General features: G+C 33.8%; 1 protein-coding gene across 2 annotated transcripts; it reads right to left on the minus strand.

The window, feature by feature from the left end:
• Positions 1-2,976: 2,976 nt before the first annotated feature.
• Positions 2,977-21,562, minus strand: LOC118441525 (protein FAM151B). 2 transcript variants are annotated; one of them, XM_035866035.2, is made up of 5 exons: positions 21,420-21,562; positions 7,160-7,288; positions 5,499-5,728; positions 5,012-5,154; positions 2,977-4,285 (listed from the first exon to the last, which is right to left on the minus strand). In XM_035866035.2, exons 2-5 carry the CDS (start codon positions 7,278-7,280, stop codon positions 3,889-3,891), a joined length of 891 nt encoding a protein of 296 aa, XP_035721928.1. In that variant the 5' UTR covers positions 7,281-7,288; positions 21,420-21,562; the 3' UTR covers positions 2,977-3,888. The 2 variants fall into 2 exon arrangements, with proteins under 2 accessions (XP_035721928.1, XP_035721927.1); XM_035866034.2 differs by lacking the exon at positions 21,420-21,562 and adding an exon at positions 15,242-15,462.
• Positions 21,563-21,925: the final 363 nt, after the last annotated feature.

Below are 21,925 nucleotides of genomic sequence, written 5' to 3' on the forward strand. Positions count from 1 at the left end.
TCGACGGACTGGAGGACTGGTTCTTTCGTTCTGCAAACGGAGCTCGTGTCGTCGTGCTTTTTGTCGCCCTTTTAGGCTGGACACCGATAAATAAACACGCCTGTTTCTCCACCAAGAAAGATGGCTATGTCTGATTTGAAATCTCGATATTTTCTCTCTCTCTCTCTCTCTCTCTCTCTATCTATCTATCTATCTTTATCTTTCTCTCTCTCACTCTCTCTCTCTCTCTCTCTTTCTTCTTTCGTCCTACGATTTGTCCCGAAGAAATGTTGTTGCCTCGTCATGCGACCCTTTTCTCTCTCTTTCAACTACGACAGGAAGTTGTACACGAGGAAGGGAAAAGAAGGTGGAATTACACAACGTCCGCTACCGCCTTTCGATACTTCTTTTCTCGACGCCCTAAGGAAGAAAAAACGTTCGACCGTTCGTGTCTCTTTTATCGATCGACTGTCTCGATTAATCTTGAGCAATACTGATTTTTCAAACCCTCTGTTAAAACAGAAAAGTATATTTCGTATCGACGTTTAGTTTTTTTCGAGATACATAATACAGGCAAAAAATGAATTATCTGATATGAACTATTTCTAAATAAATTTTAAAATCTATTCCTATGTACGAGGAGAAACATGTATTATAATAAGAATTGTAAGATCATTCAAATGAAATCTTTAGATCCATTTTGTTATTAATTCTAATTTGACCTAAATTAACCTTACAGTCATTTATCAAAAGTTGTACAACGAAGACAGACTCATTAACGATAAAATCGAAATCAATCGTGAGCGCACGTGGAATCCGAACGTTTCATAGCGAGAACGTTCGTAATCATCATGTCGAATTAATGAGCCGAGATCTCGTAAGGTAAGAGAGAACTAACTGATAAATAATGACTCTCGAGTACGTTCCATTCGTTTAACGTAAAATTATCTTGGTTCATCGTTGCAGTAAATCCTCTGTTTAATATTCAAATATTCACGTAGAATCCTATTGATTGTTAAATTAATAGTTCCTATTATTGTTTCTGTAGTCATGAATATATCATAATTACAATTTCTACGGCATTTTTTACGAATAGGATATGCTATTACGATGTTCATTTTATTTCTTAGAATTGCGGCAAATTATTCGAGAGAATAAGTTCGTAAGAATAATTGTCATCTTTACATAGATTTTCTGTATAGATCTTATGTATAGATACGATACGCTCTGGGTTAACCGAAAATATTTGTGAACATGAAGGGACATCCGTCATGCGGATTTAGATTTAAAATGCCATCGCTTTCATGCCAAGAACCGTGCTCAAAGTACCAGATTTGTTCCACTTGGAAGTGGTTCGCTCTTTGCCACGAATATCTATCCATCAGTTTAAAGTTTTCCGCGTTTATGCATAGATCGTTTTGCAGAATGATCAATTTGTTGTTTCCTCTTGTTACGCTTTTCTAGTCATAGATATATCAAGAGTCCGTGAACCGAGGAGATAGTAAAAAGGAGGATAATTTTTTTTTTCAATAAACGCGACCATTCGACGGATCAACGGAATTATTAAGTGAGAAAAGTAATGAAAATGAATTTATCGTATCGTTCGTTGACACTTCCGACATCGATGCCGACGTCTCTTTTGTCCTGGTTCAAAAAGGTTATCGCAAAGATTAAGTTCATAGGCCTACGCAATAGACTCATTTTCGACTTTATTTTATATTTATTAAGATCGAATACATTATCCGCATACACGTTATCCACCTATTCCATATAACTATTATGAGTTTAGAAATAAAAATTATTTCAACTTCCTTTAATTCTTTTTTACGATAATCAAGAAGATTGAGGAGTCGCGAGGTAGACAATCAAGTTTTTGCTCGTATCGGAAACTTAATTGCGATCGTTGGATCCTTCATTTCCTTTTTGAAAAGGAGAGAGAAAGAGAGAGAGAGAGAGAGAGACAGAGATAGAAAGGGAAAGGACGGAGAAGAGATTTTACAACGATGATTGCGATCGCACACGTCGAAAGTAATTGCGTTGCACCTGCCTAGAAGGGACGACAAGGCAACGTCTGTACGTAACTAAGAATGATTGTGATAACCGGAATGGCTTCTTCTGTCTCTCAAGGACGTCTGTACTAGTCGAACGACCTTTGACACGGCGAGCTACGCTATCGACACCTTTTATGTTCTTCACAATCTTGCCTTTTCATCGAGCTTACCTTGAAATCTTTTTACCTTTCTTTCCAATGTAATTGTGTTCACGAAAAATTGTATATCTTTGTGATGTTATATAATGTCAAATAATATTTCTGATTATTTAGCAGGATACGTCAATTTTCTCATCATTCATAAAGCTTTATAATGTTTTGTAATTTAATATTTATTAATAATATCGAATAGAAATATTTTCTATTCATTTTTCAAGGTGAATTTGTATATTTGAGAAGATGTTGAGGTAGAAGAAAAATTCGGCAACATCTTTAAAGATGTTTCTTTCATAATAAATAACAGTTAATCCTATTTAGAATGCACTAAGGAAAATTTTCTAAACACGATTAGCGCAGGTATACAAGTTGGGATTTTTCAACTCTAGCATATTCGAGGACACGACTGAACCTGAGGATTCATCGATCAGTAGGATTACAAACTAACCATCCACGATGAATAGAAAATGAATGTGGTTAGCCGACATTCGAATTAGGAATAGAATAGATACTTTATTCGTAGGATTGTAAATAATTTTATTGTTTCGTTAACAAACGCAGTGCTCTTGCACCGTATTTATACATTTAAATATTATTATATCCTTTGGCTTAGATATGTGGCTTACATAAATTCCTATTATCAGCTTATTTGCATCTAGGACATTGAATGAGAGATATGTTAATTGTAGGTACAGAATGTCTTCGAAGTTTTGAATAATCAACAAATGAGATGCTTTAAAGTTGATTTAATAAAAAAAAAAAAAAAAAAAAAAAAAAAAAAAAAAAAAAAAAAAAAATGAAAAAATTTAAGCGTTCATAGAAAATGTAAAACTTTGTAATCTTTCTTTCAAAATATACGTTCAAAGTTAAACTTAGCCAAAATAATTATCCGTTATGAAAGGAAGTATAATTTCTTATCTTTTAATTAGAGCGATCTCGCGCTAGAGAATTAATAATACGTTCATAAACAAATATGATAAGAGGCAATGTTAATTTTTTGATGCGAAACGTTCTCAATGCTGTTTACATGTTGTGTCCTATTAAAAATTAAATTATCTAGGATTCAAGAATATTATTTCCTCAATCGACCTAAAAATTTGATTAAGATTCTTGCGGTAAATTTCAATTAGATTATAATTTTGAAATAACAGCGATACACCGACGATAAAATCTTATGATTATTTTCAGGCAATTCGTATATATATCTCGTTTGATGAGATTCTCAATGAATCAAATGACATTTCTGTTAAATGTATAAAACGGTATTTGATAAAATTGTGCGTCTAATCCTACAAGTGAATTATCCCTACTGTTCGATTATTATTAATATTTATAAGCGAAAGGAATTGTGTATGTTGATTTAATTTTTTTAAACGACTACGACAAATTCGCAAGAATTCGTCCTCCGAAATCTTCCTCGTTTATTTTCGTTGCGCGTACGGAAAGGAAGAGGAAGATGACGATGAAGAAAAATACGAAGAATCAAGACAGAAAAACGTTTGACCTTGCAGTTGATTAAAAAAAATGGTAAGGAAAACGACGATCCTTCGATGAACGATCTTCAAAAATTGATCGGCGGTAAGCGAAATTGCGAGATCTAAAGCGTTCATTCTTGTTTGACGTCGTCCAGAATGGACGAAGATGCTCGCATCTTGTAAAGTTGTATTTTCTAAAAACCGCGATTGATCCTCACATAGATTGCTTCACAGCATCCTGACAAAAAGGAACGAAAGGAGCATCATCGCGGTCATCATCGCGACATTAAAGGTCGACGAACCGCTAGTCAAGTCGAGATTGTTCCAAACATCTTCTGGAACATCGACATAGACCTTATCAACGCCGATCGTTGTTATCAACTCGGAGAGTTTCTTCGTGTCGACTTGATCGCCGTGGCTAGACCAGATGGTCAAAGTTACATTGCCAAAGCTGGAGCTTCGATTTAGCAACGTTTTCATGGCGCTAATGTCGTTAGCAACGAGACCTGCTCTCACTGGATAAGTTATCGACTGAGAGACCTTATTCTCCGTTAAGGTTTCTATCATCTTCTGGATCTGTTCCGTCGTGTAATGGCCTTCGGTTATGTTGAACTCTGACCCATATCTGAAAGGAGAAAAGAAAAGATAACAAAAATGTTTTCACTGTGAATCTTTAGAAGGCGTTCCTCATATTGAAATCAATTTTTTGCTTTAGTAAAAATCTTTTGTCGAGTGACACCATTTGTGAGTCTCAACCTGTAAACCTTTATTCGTTACGTTCATTTCTTTACGTTTTCTATTTACGCAAATTCTAAAGACAGTAATATTTATCATCACGAAGCTATCTCTTGATTATTATTATTTTCACTCTCTCCTTTTTCTTTTTTTTTCTTTTTTTTTTTTTTTTTTCTTTAGATTAATGTTAATATCTTTTTATCTCTTTTTCTTCTTTTTTTCTTTCTGTTTTATTCATATTCTTATATATTACGCTAGTGAATGAGAATAGAGGTAAAGGTGAAGGTGAACGTAAACTCATTTGCGCTTATGTAGCTCAAGCGTATATGTATTTACTTTTTTATAATTCTTTTTGTACAATTTTTTTTAGTCCTTCTTTGTCTCTCTTCCTCTTTCTATTGCTTTATCGCAGCATCATATTCCGCGGAAGGTGTGGAGCAAAGAAAAAAAAAAGAAAAGTAGAAAAAAAATATCAAGTAGTACTCGTTATATTTTTTTTTTTTTTCTATAATTTTATAATTAATGATCACCGAGTCGGAAGTAACGTAAATATACTAAACAGGTTTAGACAAGGAAAATGAATTAACTCGCTCGAGCAACATATTTTTGGATTTACCTGGTCGTCCAACCAATAGATAGGATACTTTCTGGAAAAACCTCCATTGCACCGGTCAGGAAAGATTTGGAATCGAGTGGAATGGTTTTGGCGTCAACCGGTCCAGGTAGAATGTCGGCATTTAAGAACAAAGGATTGGTGAACTGAAAGACAATAAGAGAAAATTATTATTAATAAGCTCTGTCCTTTGTTCTCTCGAGTTCTTCGCAACAAATCTTTACATATTTTATAAAGTGTGTCGTTTGTAATCTACATAGTTATAGGTATATATAAAGAGGCATAAAAAAAATAAGCAAGTCACGGGATCGATACTACCAGCTATATGAAACGTTTTTCGTTTTAATAGTAATAGAACGTTTATATGTATATATGTTTTGTCAACTTGGAAAACTTTAGATTGATCTTTCTATAGAAATTGTCGACATTTCTCTGTTCTTGTTTCAATCGTATCATTTTTAGTTTATCAATTTATTTTATAGATACATACCTTTTTTCGTTTTTCGGCAAGTATAGGTTTGCTGTGTTCGAAGGCATCGAGTGTCTTGAAATCAAGTTTTACGCCCTTGGTACTATTAAGAGCACTCGAGAGAAACTCTTCAAGAGAGAGATCGCTCTCTGTATCCGGTGGATGAGCCATTATCGGTATGTTCGTATTATTGCTAATGGAATTGTTCAGGTTGCCCATCACAACGTCGGCTTCGACCATCATGATGTCGTCTTTAAAAAAGCAACTACGTTTAGTGTATATTCGCGAAACACATATAAACTATGAGACTTGTAAATACTTAGAGAGAAAAAGAGAGACGTATATATAGAGATAGAGACGGAAGCAGAAGCAAGAGAGAAACGGAAAACGCGCACACGTGCAACGAATATCGATCATGCCTAAAGAGGCTGCGAGTCGACACGACGTTCGCGACTTTCTCTCTCCTTCCCTCTATCTCTCTATCTCTCTTTCTTTCTTTCTTTCTCTCTCTCTCTCTTTCTCTCTCTCTCTCTCTCTCTCTCTTCGCATTGTTAAACGAGACTTTTAAGTCGTCCTTAGGAGAGACGAAGCAAGAGAAAGAGAAGGGAAACGCCCTAACCCTTTTTGTTCCCCTCCATATCTTCGAGCTTCCATTGTCTACTTTAGAATTACTTTCTCGTGGTATATAAGTTTCAAGGTCAAATATTTCCATGCCTTCGATCAAGGCTTTCATCCAATGTTCTCCGTACCGTTTCGTTCGTCCAATATTTTAACTTTTTCGTACTGAACAGTGTATATATATATATATATTATATATACGTACTCATGTGGAGTGGACACTTTAATAAGAAGAGCATATATATATATATACGTTGTCGAAAAATTGAGGGTCAGATACTAATAAATGTATCGAATATCATAAACGCTCTGTACGTCAGCGCTGAGTTGTCATTAATCCATTCCATTCATTGCGAACATATCATTTCACAAGTACCCCAGAGAGATAAGGTTAATTAAATGCAAATAGATTAATTATTACAAAATTTATTCCATTCATGATATTTCGAAAAGATTTAACGATTAAACGATTAAACGATTCTTGACAATATCGGAATGAATTTTTTGGAATTCTTTCGACGCAATATTTTATAAAGAAATCAAACGATTTGAGTATCGCTGAGGAAAGAAAAAATTGGTATTCGCTCGAAGCTCACTTTAAAAGTTTTTTATAGTTTTCCTTCTCTCTCTCTCTCTCTCTCTCTCTTTCTCTCTTTCTCTCTCATCACCGTCATCACCATCATGCCATCTTTCGTATACGAAGAGAGAAATGAATACCGTGACGCGAATGCATTAATAGTCGAGTTTATAAGTTAACAAGGATACAAAAAGTGGACTATGGTAAACAAAGATTTACCATCATACCTCATGGTAATTACTTCGAGTTCAAATAGCCCGTACGCTGATAGGCATATCGACAAGCCAATAAATCGATTCTCTATCGTCGTCTTTGATAGCCGTCCTTCAACTTTTTAAAACTTTTTTTAAAGCCGCACGGAAGTAAAAGGAACGATAAAAAAGGAAAATGATCGTCGTCATACGGTATTCCATTTTTATCTCATTGGAATGATATTTTCGCGAGTCGATTAAAATATGACATTCTCTACAATGAAAATGAAACTCACCCGCGGTCAGTGCCTTAGACAAGTTAGCTTGGCTATTGACGGCATGAGCCCAGACGATCTTTGTCAGATTACCTTCGATCGTCGGGAAGAAGATCTTCGGGTCCGGTGCGATTCCACACATGGCGTATTCTGTAAAAGGAAGAAAAGAATTTCGCTTTTATCTTCCGCATCGTTCTCGCTTATCTATCTGTGTGCGTGAACATCTTCGATCTTAACTGGTAGTCGTATTTTGACCTGACTCGCGCGAGACTTGACCTTCCGCATTAGTATTCTCGAGACCCCTCGACCTTTGACCCAATATTCGACAGAGTCGCTCCATAATTGAACAGACCGAGAATTCCTCGCGGCACGAAGCTCAGAAGGACTTGGGGTGGAGAAGAGAATCTCGTAACTCGACTACCACCACATCGAGAGAACCTTCTCATTGTGTCCGAGAACTCAATCGATAATCACGCTTGTTCGTTACCATCCTTATCAACTCGTTACTCTCTTCAATTATTTTTCTCCCTTTTTTTTCCCCTCCTCCTTCCTTTTTACTTATTCTATATCTTATACTCTACATAGGGGAATAATATCGATGTCACTTTATATGATTGCGATTAAATCATTTTTTTCTTTTTTTTTCGTATTCTGATTCGGATGGAATTAGAATGGAAAATCATTTGAAATGAATATTTACCGACAACGGGAATAATCCTTTTTCTAAGCATCCCTTGAAAGGATTAGTTTTAGTGAAATAACGTCACGCTTTTGACACTTGAACTTGAACTTGATTTGCGTATAAACGTTAACGAAGTATCAGAAAAGCCTAGGTTTTTGAGGCTTTTGACCTGCTTTTCATTTGCATTATGTATGTATGTATCTACATATTTACATCGCTGGTTCGCTTTGTATGATCTCTCAGTATTGTTTCTCAGAAGAGTATATTACCTACGGCTCGGGATGTTCTCGAGAATAGTAATTATTATAATTCTCGTTCCAGTTCCCGATTGCATGGACGAAAGTAATTTTTTTTTACCGAACTTTCCGACCGCGTAATGATTTCTCTCTTTTCTTTTTTATTTTTTTTCTTTTTTTTTTTTTTTTTTTGCTTTTCGCGAGGAAGACTTCACTTTGCATTTAAACTCCTGAATTTTTATTTGATGTAAAAAAAAAAAAAAGAAAAAGAAAAAAAAAGAAAAAAGAAAGAAGAGGAAGAGAAGAGAGAAAGGTCATGCATTAAATATCTTCAGAGTAGCACAAGACGGAGCTTTTGAGTGACATTAGGATATGAAAAATCTAACGAGTTTCAAAAGTAACACTTGTGAAACCGGTCAACTAATCCGTATTATATCGTAATAAAAATAATGAATATTCAAAATAACAAAAAGTACTGCTTTTTCTTTTTTTTTTTTTTTATCTTTAAATTATTATATATCCTTTAAAATAATCGCAAGGAAAAAAGTGACTATCAAAATTTTAGATTCAATAAGGAACACGTTAAACTCAAATAGAAGGAAAATCATTTTCAGAAATTTATCAGTGAAATCAGATGACACGCTATTTTCCTATCGATCGATTTACCATGCATAGAATAAAATCCCAAGAGATTCTAGAATCTACCCCAAGAAATTCAACCCCCTTTTATCTACCCCTTTGGCACCCTTTAAGTAACGATTACCGATATTCAACATTCGTCGATATCGGATGCACGTTCTATCGTATCGGCTCAGCGTCACAAATTTCAGTCAGCTGTAGTTTCTCGACCTAGTCTCTTCAGTACACCCAAACCTCAGCTCCGAACTACTCTCTCAGCTTTATCGCATACAAGCAAAGAAGAATTTTCCAAAGTAGAGTTGACTTCTTTGTATTAGAAGATCGCGTAAAACGTCAGGATTGTTCAAAGCGTATATCATATATCGTCTAAAAGGCTTTACGATTGTTCTTATATTTTTAATAACGATAATGCACGTAACGTTTCAACGATAAAATAAAATAATCATCGTATTTAATATGTCACGGGAAAAAAGTCAAGCAAGCATTACATTGAAATTTCGTGTGATTTCAATACCAATGAAAATACTCGGATATAATATCAGGATTTTTAACTAGACTCTTTTTTTTCGGTTATACCGAAGGATCTTCATCCCTGGAATAGTAACCATTCATATTCCCTTTTCCCCCTGAGAATAGATCGGTACGAAACACGTTCCCGCCACAATGGCCACGAGTGACCCGTTTCCGGTCCAGCGGTCACGCACAGTGTTCTCTCTGTGAACGACGACCGGTCTCTCTCGCGATGGAAAACGTGAGAGAAAGAAGGGGAGAAAGAGAGAGACCGGTCTCTCCATGGCTTTTTTCCTATCGTGCGATTTCTAGTGCTGTTCGCCACTCTGGGATCCGTGCGAACCTTTCCAAGACATTGCGTTGAGAGACTATAAAAAGAGAGATAGATATAGAAAGAGAAGTTAGTTCGTTCTAATTACTAAAACAATCGGTAGTTTGTCACAAAGAGAAATCGAGTTCAAATAAAATCGAGTACCAGTAAAACTCGCATTCTATTTGAAAAATAATGATCTTAAAAAAGAATTTGGCATGGCATTATTTTTTTCTTTTCTCTCAAACAACTCGAAGAATCCGACAAGTAAATTAGAACGAATCATTTCAAATGAATCTTCTCCTTGATCCTAGAGTTCGGTGAAAGCGATTCTCTTGCTTCATTATTTTTACTCAACGATAGCACCAGTTAGGAATTAGCAATGCCAGCGGAATACACTTTTCCAATTCGTACTGTCCAAAGTACAGTTCGCTTTCATAGTACTTTCAATGGGAACAGAAGTACCAGAGAAATCGGTTCGCGTTAATTCAAAATGCATCTTACATTACAAGATGCTCTCATTCCTTCGACTCTTTGTTTACTCTAACTTTTGAGCCGATGGATAAGCCAATTATAGTAGAAGGTCTTTTAAAATGCTTCTCCTTTCTTTTGTACGCTTCCTCGTTGTTCTTGCTGATAAGGGATTTCTTTGATCATGAAAAGTTCTCTTAACTTTGTATACTCAACGATTTATATCTAATCAACAGATTTATATCTATCCAATAGTTAATCTTCTCTCTTAAGAATAGTTATATCTCTTCTCTTAAATTTCTTTTTTTTTTTTTCAATTACGATCGTGTTGTATAATACCGATTGCAAATAATCGTATATTTCTCATTTTCTTTAACTTTTCCACGAACAATTTTATTCGACTACTTGACTCCGGATCTTACTAAAGGAGCAAGGTATCGCACTCACATGAATATTCAATTTCACCGATTTACTTTCTACTCAAACGAAAGCAAGAACGATCTATCTATGCATAAGAATGTTAACCATTAACGATGATTACTGCAAGAGTTTAATAAAAGTCAGACTTAGGAACGTTTCACGTGGAAAATCCTTTTTGAGAAGATTCACGAAGGACTAACGAAGAATATTCTTACTCGAATAGTTTACATTTACGTTTGTTTTTGAAAAAGTGTGAAGTTGTTTATACTCTTGTTTCTTAATGCTGTAAATCGAGAGAAAAATAGAGCAAGATAGATGATAAATATGTAAATCGATTGGTGTACACATACCAAACGGATAATAATCGCGATATATGTATGTATGTACGTAGTATACCAACAAGGTGTCGGATTCTTCTGCGAATCATCGGCTAAACTTGTCGATGTTTGAGATATTTATGACTGATATTTCCGTCCTGTACAATGAGACGTTGCGTCATGCAATTTACATTATGTCGCAAAAACGGAAGTTGAATATTATAGACCAATAGATGATACATTAATGTTCCTTGAAAATTATTCTTAATAATTTTTTAGCAATTTTACGTGGCCATGTCCTTCTATTCTTAAATATACGACGTTGCTTAGTTCGTTCCTAATTATTGATCGTATACATTTTATTTATTTTATTTCGAAATATGTATAGATCGTGAGAATTTTTCGACAGGTTCTTTTCTCTGTAATAATTTAACCTTATTCATGGGGCATCAATCTCTGTTTGAGCTTGACAAGCGTAAGGAGAATGAAGAGCATAATAATCTTTGTAAAGAGAATGGTCAGAGAAAGAATATAAAACAGTCGCTACTAAACAAGGCCCATGAATTCTAATGCTTCAAAGAAAATAATGAATTTCTGTCACGCAAGGACGCTACCGACTGATACATCATTCGAGTTTGACACAACCGTTGGAAATATTCGTCGTTCGAAAGGATAGATTTTCAAACGGATATAAGTTACGATCTCGGATAGATTTAATATTCGTTTAAAAATTTCATTTTGTACCGCAGATGAAGGTATGACATCGATATCGACTTTCAACGTCTCGAAACGGAACATAATGCGATATAAATCGCGCAATCGTAATGTAAACGTGACTTTCTTGTTGCGAGATTGCCAAACTATACATACAGTAATAACAATTTGTCACTCATTGCTTTCTTCCATTGGAGAATTAAACGCCGAAGAAATGAAGTTAGTAACGCTAATATATATATATATATTTTCATAAGTTGCAAGTAATTATCTCGGGAGTATAAATTAATACGTAAACAAACTGTAGGACGTTCCAAATGTTTGATATAATTGAAAAAAGTTGTAAAGAAAAAAGAAAAAAAAAACAAGAAAAGAAAAAAAAAAAAAGAAAATATAAGAAAAATATTCCATCGTATTTTAGAGATACGATATTATATTTTTATGTTACGTTTGTTTGTATTGTTGTTGTTGTTATTGTTAGTCTTCTCGTTAAAAATAGCACACGAACATTTTGTAAAATGATTCCCCAATGAATATCACGGTACATCGAGCGATGACTCAGTTTATCGGTGGTGAAATAAGAGTAAATCACTGTGGACTCGTACGCAAACTCCTTTCGTTGGATTTACGATAAAAAAAAAAAAAAAAGAAAAAAAAAAGGACAAACAAATGAAACAGATATTGCACCGCGTAATGTATAATAAGCCGAGTTCTTGCGTCACACGTTTTATGGATAATTCGATTGGAAGTGTTAACAAACCGTACGAAATTATCCACAGAATTGGTATGTACCTTCTCCGCTTGATTTCCATTTCGTCGATTATTCGTATCGCCCTTTTCCGGACCATAACGAAATAATACGAAACGAACATTTTCGCAGATGGATACGTATGTAAAAAAAAAAAGAAAAAAAAGAAAGATCGTATCTCGTTTCGTCCATTCTTAATATTCGAAAATTAAAGTCACGCACTTTCAACTATTAATCTTTTTTTTTCTTTTCTTCAAATTTAATTACTCAATTGTGAGATATACCATTTGTAATAGAATTAACGATCGGTCGCGAGATAGCGTTTGTTTCTTAATTAGAGTAACCAGTCTATTCTCGTTAACGTCCGTGATGTTTGTCTTACTTCTTTTTTTTTCTTTTTTTTTTTTTTTTTCTTTTTTTTAGATTCATAAAGAAGAAAAGGTCCGACCTACATCTAGGTATAACCGACACTCTTTAAAAATATGGGAAAAGGAAAATGTATATATCAACCGGCTTATCGATTTTATAATACCTTTCATTTGGAAATTTTACCTTGAACGAACGCAAACGATTTTCAATAATGGCATTGCGATTTTTTTAATAAGAATTATGAAGCTTCGGTTAAACGCTATCGGTTTGGTCGGTTATTACCCATCAATTTCATTATACATGCGATCATAAAATCGATTCGACATTATCGAAATTTACATTTCTCGTTCTTCCTTTCATGTAATTTATCTATTATCAAAGAAGCTTCGGGCATGTATACAATGTGTCACTTTGAAGACGATCGATCTCTTACAGAAACGTTCAGAAATCTCTGAGGTGAGTTATCCTAAGCGATAAGAACATAAACAGACGCGTCGTCAACGAATTCCACGACGTATCTTTGTATGTACGATAAAAGTAGAAACGCCGAAGACGCGTTAGAAACGCCTGACGCTTATTCCCGTGGAACTTTTTAACGAGACCATTTCATTCTTGGTAGACGAACGAGATCGATAGATAGACCAGCTACGACAAAAATAGATAAATGAAATGCATTAGAGCATCGACGAGTTTATTCGACGTCAACAAGCAATAGCGTAATCGGACGATCCTTGAATTTCCATGTCTTTTCGGCCGATCGACCTTTCTTCTGAGTTATTGTTTGCTCTCACGAGACGACAACAATAGGATTAGCATCTCTAATAACAGAATATTACTACTCTAAAAATACAAGAAATTTGTATTTTCTTTCTTTTTTTTTTTTTTCTTTTTTTTTCCTTTTTTTTTCCTTTTCCACTTTTCAATAGTAACGTCATATTGTGATAATAAATAATAAATGTTCTATCGATATTAATTATTTTATCTCATTGCGAGGCAATAGTTTTTTTCCTCTCGCGAGTTATTTTCACGTTTAGAGTTTTGAGTGGCTATAGGCAAAGTAAAAGCTAAAAACAGTTTATTTTCGTACTATTTTCGCAAGGCATGTAACTTTCACGTTTTACGCGACCACGAACACGTTGCTAATCTATTTTTACGAAAGAAGGAATGAGACTAGATCATAAGCTCTTTTTTTTTTTTTTAACCGTACAATGTAACGAGTTTCTAAAAACACACACACAAAAAAAAAAGAAAATCATTTTCGTCAAGAACGTCATCGTTTAAAGTACACTTTTCTAAGGTAGTTTGTAACTCGAATGAGCTTGAAGTTTTCCGATCAGTACGAACGAAAGCTATTGTACAAATCCTTTGTTGCCTTGAACTTAACCACCATAGGTCAAACTTATAAGTAATTTCACGAAGTTACGTCTCGTACGACTCGCATTAATAACGCCATATATGTACTACTATGTTAGATCGTGAACGAATCTTAGAAGAATCGTTTGAACATTTTTTCTTTTTTTTTTCTTTTTCTTTTTCCTTTCTTTTCTTTTTCTCTTTTTTCCTCTTTCGCTTTGAAAACGGTGGATACGAATTTTCTACAAGATCGAATTTAAACGACTTCTTCGTATTTTCTCGACGTAGAGATTTCGCGGATCTTAATAAAAAGCTGGTGAACTCGGGAAAGAGAAATGAAGAAAAAGAAGAAAAAGAAGAAGGGGAAGAAGAAGGAGAAGAAGAAGAAGAAGAAGAAGAAGGAGAAGAAAAAAAAGAAGTAGGAAAAGAGGCAGCGAGGAATTTTATCGTTCGTGAAAAATAAATTCACCGACCGCTTTTACGAACCGTTAAAGCGTCGTGCTTGTTAACATGATTTGAGTAAAAAATGCTGTTCGACGTTATGCATACGATTATATTTAATCGTCTCGTCGTTAAAGGAAATCATTCGTTCTTCATTTTTCTTTCTTTAAGATCGAAATCTACCCTATGATTTTTTATGACGATATCGTCGTTTATTGCACCATCCTTGCTTGCATAGTAATCGCGAAGTGGAAGCTGTACGAGGAAAGCACGTACACCGAATATATCTCCCCTTCTCCTTGTTTCCCCTATCCGTTATAACGCATATTAAATAAATATTTAACGAACAAACACGAAAGGGACGTCCATAGTCGTTATATTACTTACGTAAAAAACAAACTCGAATATTTCGGGTCATCGTCAAAATGTTAATATTACTAATTATTCTTATTATTAATTAATTACAATTTTTATTTGTAATTTTCCATTCAATTGCATCCAATGATCAAAAATGTAGCGATAGGTTTCACTTCACGAATCAATAATATATTTCTTTCATAGCTATAGTAGATATCTCTTTATTTAACTTTTTTCTTTCCTCTTCTCTTACCTCTGGCCTCGTTTAACGACAAAAATGTACAAATTTAAAATTACACTCGGAATGAATTTTTGCGAAACATGCAACTTTTAAATTTTCGGATCTCATCATAATGTTTCTCACGGATTGAAATCGATTAGACACCATTTTTGCTGCTGGAATTTTTTTTACAATCAAAGAGAAAGAATAAAAAAAAAAAAAAAGAAAAAAAAGAAAAGAGAAGAAGGAAGAAAGAGAAAAAAAAAGATATAAGTTTCACCCTTCGTAAAATTTTTTTTCTTAGCTCGAAACTTACGTATCAACGCCAGGAACGAGAGAATCTTCGCGAGCGTTGTACAATCCATTCTCTTATTCGAGATTCGAAAGTTATTGAAACGTTGAGATGGATTTCAAGAAGATAGGAAGATAAACGTAAAGGTGAACACGGAACCGGCGCGAAAGCTTGTGTGAGCTCGATACGACACGCCCGGTCAACTCGGCAGCCACGAAACGACTGAACTCTCTCTCTCTCTCTCTCTCTCTCCTTTCTCTCTCTCTCTCTCTCTCTCTCTCTCTCTCTTTCTCTCTCTTTCCACCGCGTGTCTCTCGTCGAGCAATCGTCGTTGAAATCCTGGCGCGCAGACGATAATACGAGCGTTCTAGGCGCGTCGATCGTGCGTTTTACCGATACTGCCAACGTCACCGATGCTTTTGGCATCTGTATACCTTTTCTCTCTCTCTCTCTCTCTCTCTCTCTCTCTCTTTCTGTCTCTCTTTCTGTCTCTCTCCCTCTTTAATCCTTCCCCTCTTTGTACTTCCCCTATGAGGTTATCTACCGCGCACACGTGTTCAACCGGGTTCCTCTAGGGCCACCCTAAACAGAACCCTAAGCGATACGCTTAGCGTCCGGTTGGTTTTGAGAATGCGAAGGGGGCGAGGGAACGGTTTCTCCGTGGCACGTAAGTACGTGCCATGAATTTCGATGTTTCTTAATGCCACGAGTAAAAGGCAGACGTAATGTCTTTGTTAATGGAAAAATTTGTATCGATCTTAAACGTACGATAAGAATGGAAAAGCTGTTACGTTTCGTAATCGTTTATAAAATTCAGTCGCAATTTATTTCGCGATTCGTGAAGAGTATTTTAGTTTGAGAGAACGTCAAGAAAGAATAAACCGTTGACACGTGCTTTAGTATGAGTCACGTGTGACTCACAAGGACTTATATAAATTAATCGCAACGATTAATTGCATTTAATCGTTGTACTCTTGCAATCTTTTCTATTATGTGCCAAGAAGTGTCATCGTAGAGAAAGAAAATAAATCTTTTCTTTTTTTTTTTTTTTTTTTCCCAACCTCTAACCCCCCTCCCCCCCCGCCCCTGAAAAACGAATAAGAACAAGGAAAAAAAGGAAATAGTACAATCACGGATAGTATAACGAGAACGAGAGGATGAGAAATTTTCGAAAGAATCGAGGTTTTTTCACGAGGATGAAGAAAAAAGAGCTCGAATGGCAGATATCGATATACAACACAGGGATTCTTTTCTCTGTATGAACGTTTATGTATGGAATGGTTATCTTTCCGTCACTGAAGTTCCCTCGAGGCATCGCATGTGTCCGACATCTGCGATTCGAACGAATTGTACGGAGAAAGGCCAAGAGGCAGACAGATATTTGCCGACGACTACCGAGCAAAGTATCGGAATGAACTCCGATAGATAGTTTCGATGGATTACGAGTGAACTTAATCCCGTTCCGCTTCGTTCTTTCCTACCACCAGCACGATTTACTCTCGAACCTTTCTTGTGCCTTACCGGAACAGATATTGTCTCTCTCTTTCTTTCTCTTTCTCTTTCTCTTTCTCTTTCTCTTTCTCGTTCTCTTTCTCTTTCTTTTTTTCTCCTTTCATTCATCTCTTCGATCGAAATTGAACCGATTCATTCTTTAGAATATTTTTCCTGGAAAAATTTGTTCAAAGAATATCTTAATATATTAACGAGATTACTTCATTAATTTTATTCTTATTAGATATTATACTATTATTAGAATATGAACGATATATAATGATAAATATATAAAATAAATGGACAATGTAGATTTTGTTACAAAGAGACATGTAAGAATTTAATTTGTTCTTGAAAAGAAAAGAAAAACAAAAATAATAATAATAATTGAATATATTACAATAGATGTGAATTAAAAATTTTTAATATTACAAATGTGTAGAAAATAGAAACTATAATGTGTACGAGTGTCAACAAATAAAAATATATATATTAAATAAATAAATTTTAGAGAATTCAAATAGATTGAATTCTCTCGCCGAAGAATTTGTAAAAATGTTCCGGACAATGTGTCGTGAATCGATTTTGTTATTTAGTGTGAGACGATCGTTTGACAATACCCCTATGTATTCCTCATCGGTTCTTTTTCGTAAAAATTGCACTCGTGCATGCGACATGTGTTAGACGCCGTATTCGAACCCTAAACACAAGTGCGACGGTAAGGGTCGTTCCAAGAAAAAAAATAGAAGGGTTAAACATCTGTCGAGGGATTCATTGATCGGTCAGAGTAAAGAGTAAAAAAAAGATTGAGTGCGATTTTTTTCCTTAATTGCGTACGAAACCCTTCCGTGATATACGTATAAGTAAAAATGAAAAATTATGTTATTTCTTTTTAAAATTAAGGTACGTTCAACTTCTCATTTAGTTAAATAATCTTGATTTATTTCGAGAAACTTAAATATATTGTATCCTTGGGGTCGTATAGTCCAGAAAATAAAAGAGGAACATGTTCAACGCGCAAGACCTTAGCTCCCTACGGTTCAATGAATTCATGAATAAGAAATACGGCATTTCTATGAAATATTCGACTTCAACTATTTGGATTTAATATGTCAATATTAGTCATGCGACAGTTATCGCATTTCACATATATACGTATTTAGTTTTATTACTCCGTCCTTTACGAGCATTGGATTTCTAGTTCTCATTTAACTAAATTGTACGTCGATTTATTCTTCGTCTAGACTAAATTCATTAAAAAGAAAAGAAAAAAAAAAAAAAGCATAAATTACTTAATTTCAGTGAAATATCGTCGGTAATTTTCTTTCTTTTCTTTTTTTTTTTTTTTTTTTTTTTTTTTTCTTTTCTTTTATTATCGAATTTCTCGAGAGACACCTGAGGATAACGTACGAACAGCGGTCAGATAATTTCATAGAAAGCAGACAAGAGAGTTTCCAATGGGAATTCTTATATGTCGTCGTGTAACAATGCAAGAAGGAATAGACAAATACACTATAATTGTTCGTGACTATGTTCTGGTATGACGGGTCAATCGTATTATTAGGTCAACTTCGCATTAGTCGTCTTCGCGCAATTTTTGTAGGAGGGTGTCTTATTTATTTAACAGCATAATTGCGGCCCTTTTATGCTCTTTAAAGTAGCGATCGTGCTCCCGCGGTTGCAGGAAATCGTTTTATAAAAGCTTCTCATTTGACCATTTGCAATTAAATCGATCTATTAAAGTAACGACGACAAAATCGTGGATCTAATTTCTTAATTCGGCCATTAATATGTTTTACGGAATGTAGCGTGTTCGTCGATTTTTATCTCAATTATATTATCGCATGTGATATTATCGCATGTGATATCATCGCGATTATGTTAAGCCTTTTTAACAATTATCTCGAACGAGCTTCGAAAGAGCTCGTTACGTTTTAGATTCTTTTTCATTTCTTTTTCTTTTTTTTTCTTTTTCTTTTTTTTTTTTTTTTTTTTTTCTTTAACGAAGAGAAAACACACTAGCTTTTCTCTAGATGAGACAGTTCGAAAAGTCAGTTTCCATTCGTTAAATGGACCAAGCTAAGGAAGAAAAATCTTCCTTAACTCGTTAGAATCTTTATGATCTTTGATATTTCCAAGGAGAAACGAAGATAGGAAAAAGAAAAAGAACTAATCTAATAGTGAAATTCTAGCTTCTTCATACATCTTATATATTCTTTGATACAAGAAAACATTGCGGCCATTTTTCGTTTAGCAAAATAAAAGTTTCGTTTCTACTTGAGAAGGATAGAAGATAAAAGGAAGAGATTCGCAAATATCGATTTTAAAAATATTGTTAGGAATTGAGATAAGCGGTTGGTCGAGATAATTAGACGCGCCAATTTTCGTTTATACGCTAATACATTTAGGAAGCCCTTTAACATGATGAGAAAACAAAGCCGCGAAACTCGTATTAGGAAATGAAATTATGGAGTCTCTCTACTACTATATCTCCCTTTACACTTTTTCATTAGATAACTTGAATTCGTTACTGAATAATTAAAAAAAAAAAAAAGTTAAATAGAAGGTAATTGATTTAGTCGATTAGTTGCGATCGTGTTAACCGTTAAATAATTGCATTTGCGATGAATTAGAATTGAAGATGAAGCTTTTACATTGTATTTTAATATTAATAAAACAATTAATGTGATTAATGTGTTCATTTCAAAAGAAAATTATAATAGATTGAAACACGAGAAATCTTTAGTCTCTGTCTTTTAAAAAAAACATTATTATAAACAAGTCGACTTGTTCATAATATTTATTTTAATTATTAACGCGATAACGAAAGTACAGAGTGTAAAGTACACTAATTTTTTTCTTAAATCATCGATTTTATCTATTTTTTGTTAACTTTTGCGCAGTTATTACGAAGCGTCCTTCATGTAAAAAAGAAAAAGAAAAAAAAAAACAAGTTATTTGTATGGTGCAAATAAAAACATTAATAAAAAAACAACTTTAAAGAAAAGAAAATGTGAAAATGTGAGAATAATATTCAGTTTCAATAAATAACGATTTTGGCTTGAAATCATAATGAAGATGAATGAATTATTAATTAATGCTCATTCACTTCTCGTTATATCGACAAATGAAATAACAATTTAAATGTTATATCGCCAAGAAGATATACTGTTTCATTCGGAACAACGTTCATTGAAAATAATTACTTGGATCATGGAATAGATAACTATAATTATAAACTCGGTTTTAAATTACTTGTTAAAAATTAAATGCTTTTAACAAGTAGTGCAAAATTGTATCTTGCTTATTTTCGATTCTTTGTTTTTCCTTTTTCCTGATGCAATTAAGCACTCGCGATATAAATATTGTTCGCTTTTAAAACAAAGAGAAAACCGAGTGTATTTCTACGTGTATTATTTAACATTCTCTCAAAGCTACTAGTCGTATAGTACAAAGCTCTCGAGCGTTCAAGCGTTAAAGCTTTTTGTGCGTTCTTAAATATTCGATAACTTCAATAATGGTCGCATCAATAATCCTCCGTTTTTCCATCGTTAAATTTCTGTCGTTATCGACGATAAAAAAAAGATAGGTATTTAGGTTGACGTTCGAGAAAAAGCAAGACAAGTTTTGTATTTAATGAAAATAAATGATAAAGAGGAAGAAAGATCTGTTATCTTGTCATTGTTGTGCAATGTAAACACATTCATTTATACGATAAGCTGTTTAGGTGCTCTCATTTCGAGAATACCTATATGAAGAAAGATATTCTTGTCGACATACTCGTTTCTTTCTACACACACACACACACACACACACACACACATATATATATATATACATATATATGCTTATGTGTATTCGTTGTTATTAATTCGAGATTTTATTTGCTCGTTTGTTTAATTATAATTAGAGACGATACTATATAACAGCAAGAGAGAGTGAGAGAGTGAGAGAGAAAGAGAGAAGTAAAGAGAGAGATTCGTCGTGGTCGTTTCGATCCATTTATATAGCATCGTTCGTTTACCTACATATTTAACATTCCGAGTCAACAATTCTCGGTGCGAGCGACCGCATCGCAAAGCGCGCAAAAGTCTGTTTAGCAGTCGAGGTCACGTTCCATTTCTATATAGAGAGAAGGTGACAGACTTCGAAGATCAAGAGAGTAGTAATAGCAACGTGTCTGACCAATTAACGAGTCGATCTAGTGCACGTATCTACTCGATCAGTATGCTTGATCACTATGGTCTTCAATTATTTGTTCAATGACGTTAATAGGCGAAAGTCATTGTAAATGTCTCTCAAGATCTAATTTGATACTATATGGCACAGAATATAAAATCAGAAGAATTTTTAGAAGGTGAACTTGTAACTTAGTGTTGATATTTTATTCTTGTATTAAATTAGCTGTCATTGAGTATAATTTAAAGTGAAATTTGAGGTTAGGTTTGACAAAAATAATTGCACTTACTATATCTACAGATGTATATTTAAATCGATCGTTTGAATATATACAAGATTCACGTATAGCTAAAGCAAATAGACAATGCAAATGCAAAATATTTCTTTCATTCTGTTTTAATATTTCTTTGAAAATATTGATATGATGAAGTATAATTTTGTTTTAAATGAGAGTCATTTTATAACTTAGTACTATATAAAAATTAATTAATTTATTGTAGTTTTTAAATTATCTTTTAATTATAAAACTTACCATAAAGTTAAAAGTTTTATAAATAAGAAGAGTGAAAGGTATATACACGAGGTTTTAGCGATAGTGTCTTCGAGTGATACTAAATTATTTAACGGAGAAGTAACCAAACGATAGTAGTTGTAAAAGTTTCGTTCATATACTATCTAATGGTATAGAAATACTCTGTTAAAGGCTTCTCTGTCGATATTTTTACCTGTTACATTTTAAATACATGACGCATATAATAATTATCAAAGTTAGATATTTGTATTTCGAATTATCGTAAATCGTTGTATTTAAACTTTTCGTTTTACATATTAAATTTTAAATCCTAATAACTTTAAAAAGATTAAATGTTATTATTAAGTTAAATTAATATTAAGAAAGAATGTCGTTAATTTTGTGAATTAATGGAATATGTAATATTTTCCTTTTAAAGAATATTTATTTATATTTTAAGCCTGATATGTAAATAATTAAAAAAGGTACGTTCAATTGATATAATTGCGAATTTTTACTAATTTAAT

This window comes from Vespa mandarinia, chromosome 11 (genome assembly GCF_050613455.1).
Source record: "Vespa mandarinia isolate Hongniang chromosome 11, ASM5061345v1, whole genome shotgun sequence".
NCBI lineage: Eukaryota > Metazoa > Arthropoda > Insecta > Hymenoptera > Vespidae > Vespa > Vespa mandarinia.

Coding starts and splice junctions, on each gene's coding strand:
- LOC118441525 (XM_035866034.2), bottom strand. CDS start 15,290: ATGGATTGTACAACGCTCGCGAAGATTCTCTCGTTCCTGGCGTTGATA. Junction 5,155..5,498: donor TTGCCGAAAAACGAAAAAAG/GTATGTATCTAT, acceptor ATTGTCTTTCAG/TTCACCAATCCTTTGTTCTT. Junction 4,286..5,011: donor TCTATTGGTTGGACGACCAG/GTAAATCCAAAA, acceptor TTCTCCTTTCAG/ATATGGGTCAGAGTTCAACA.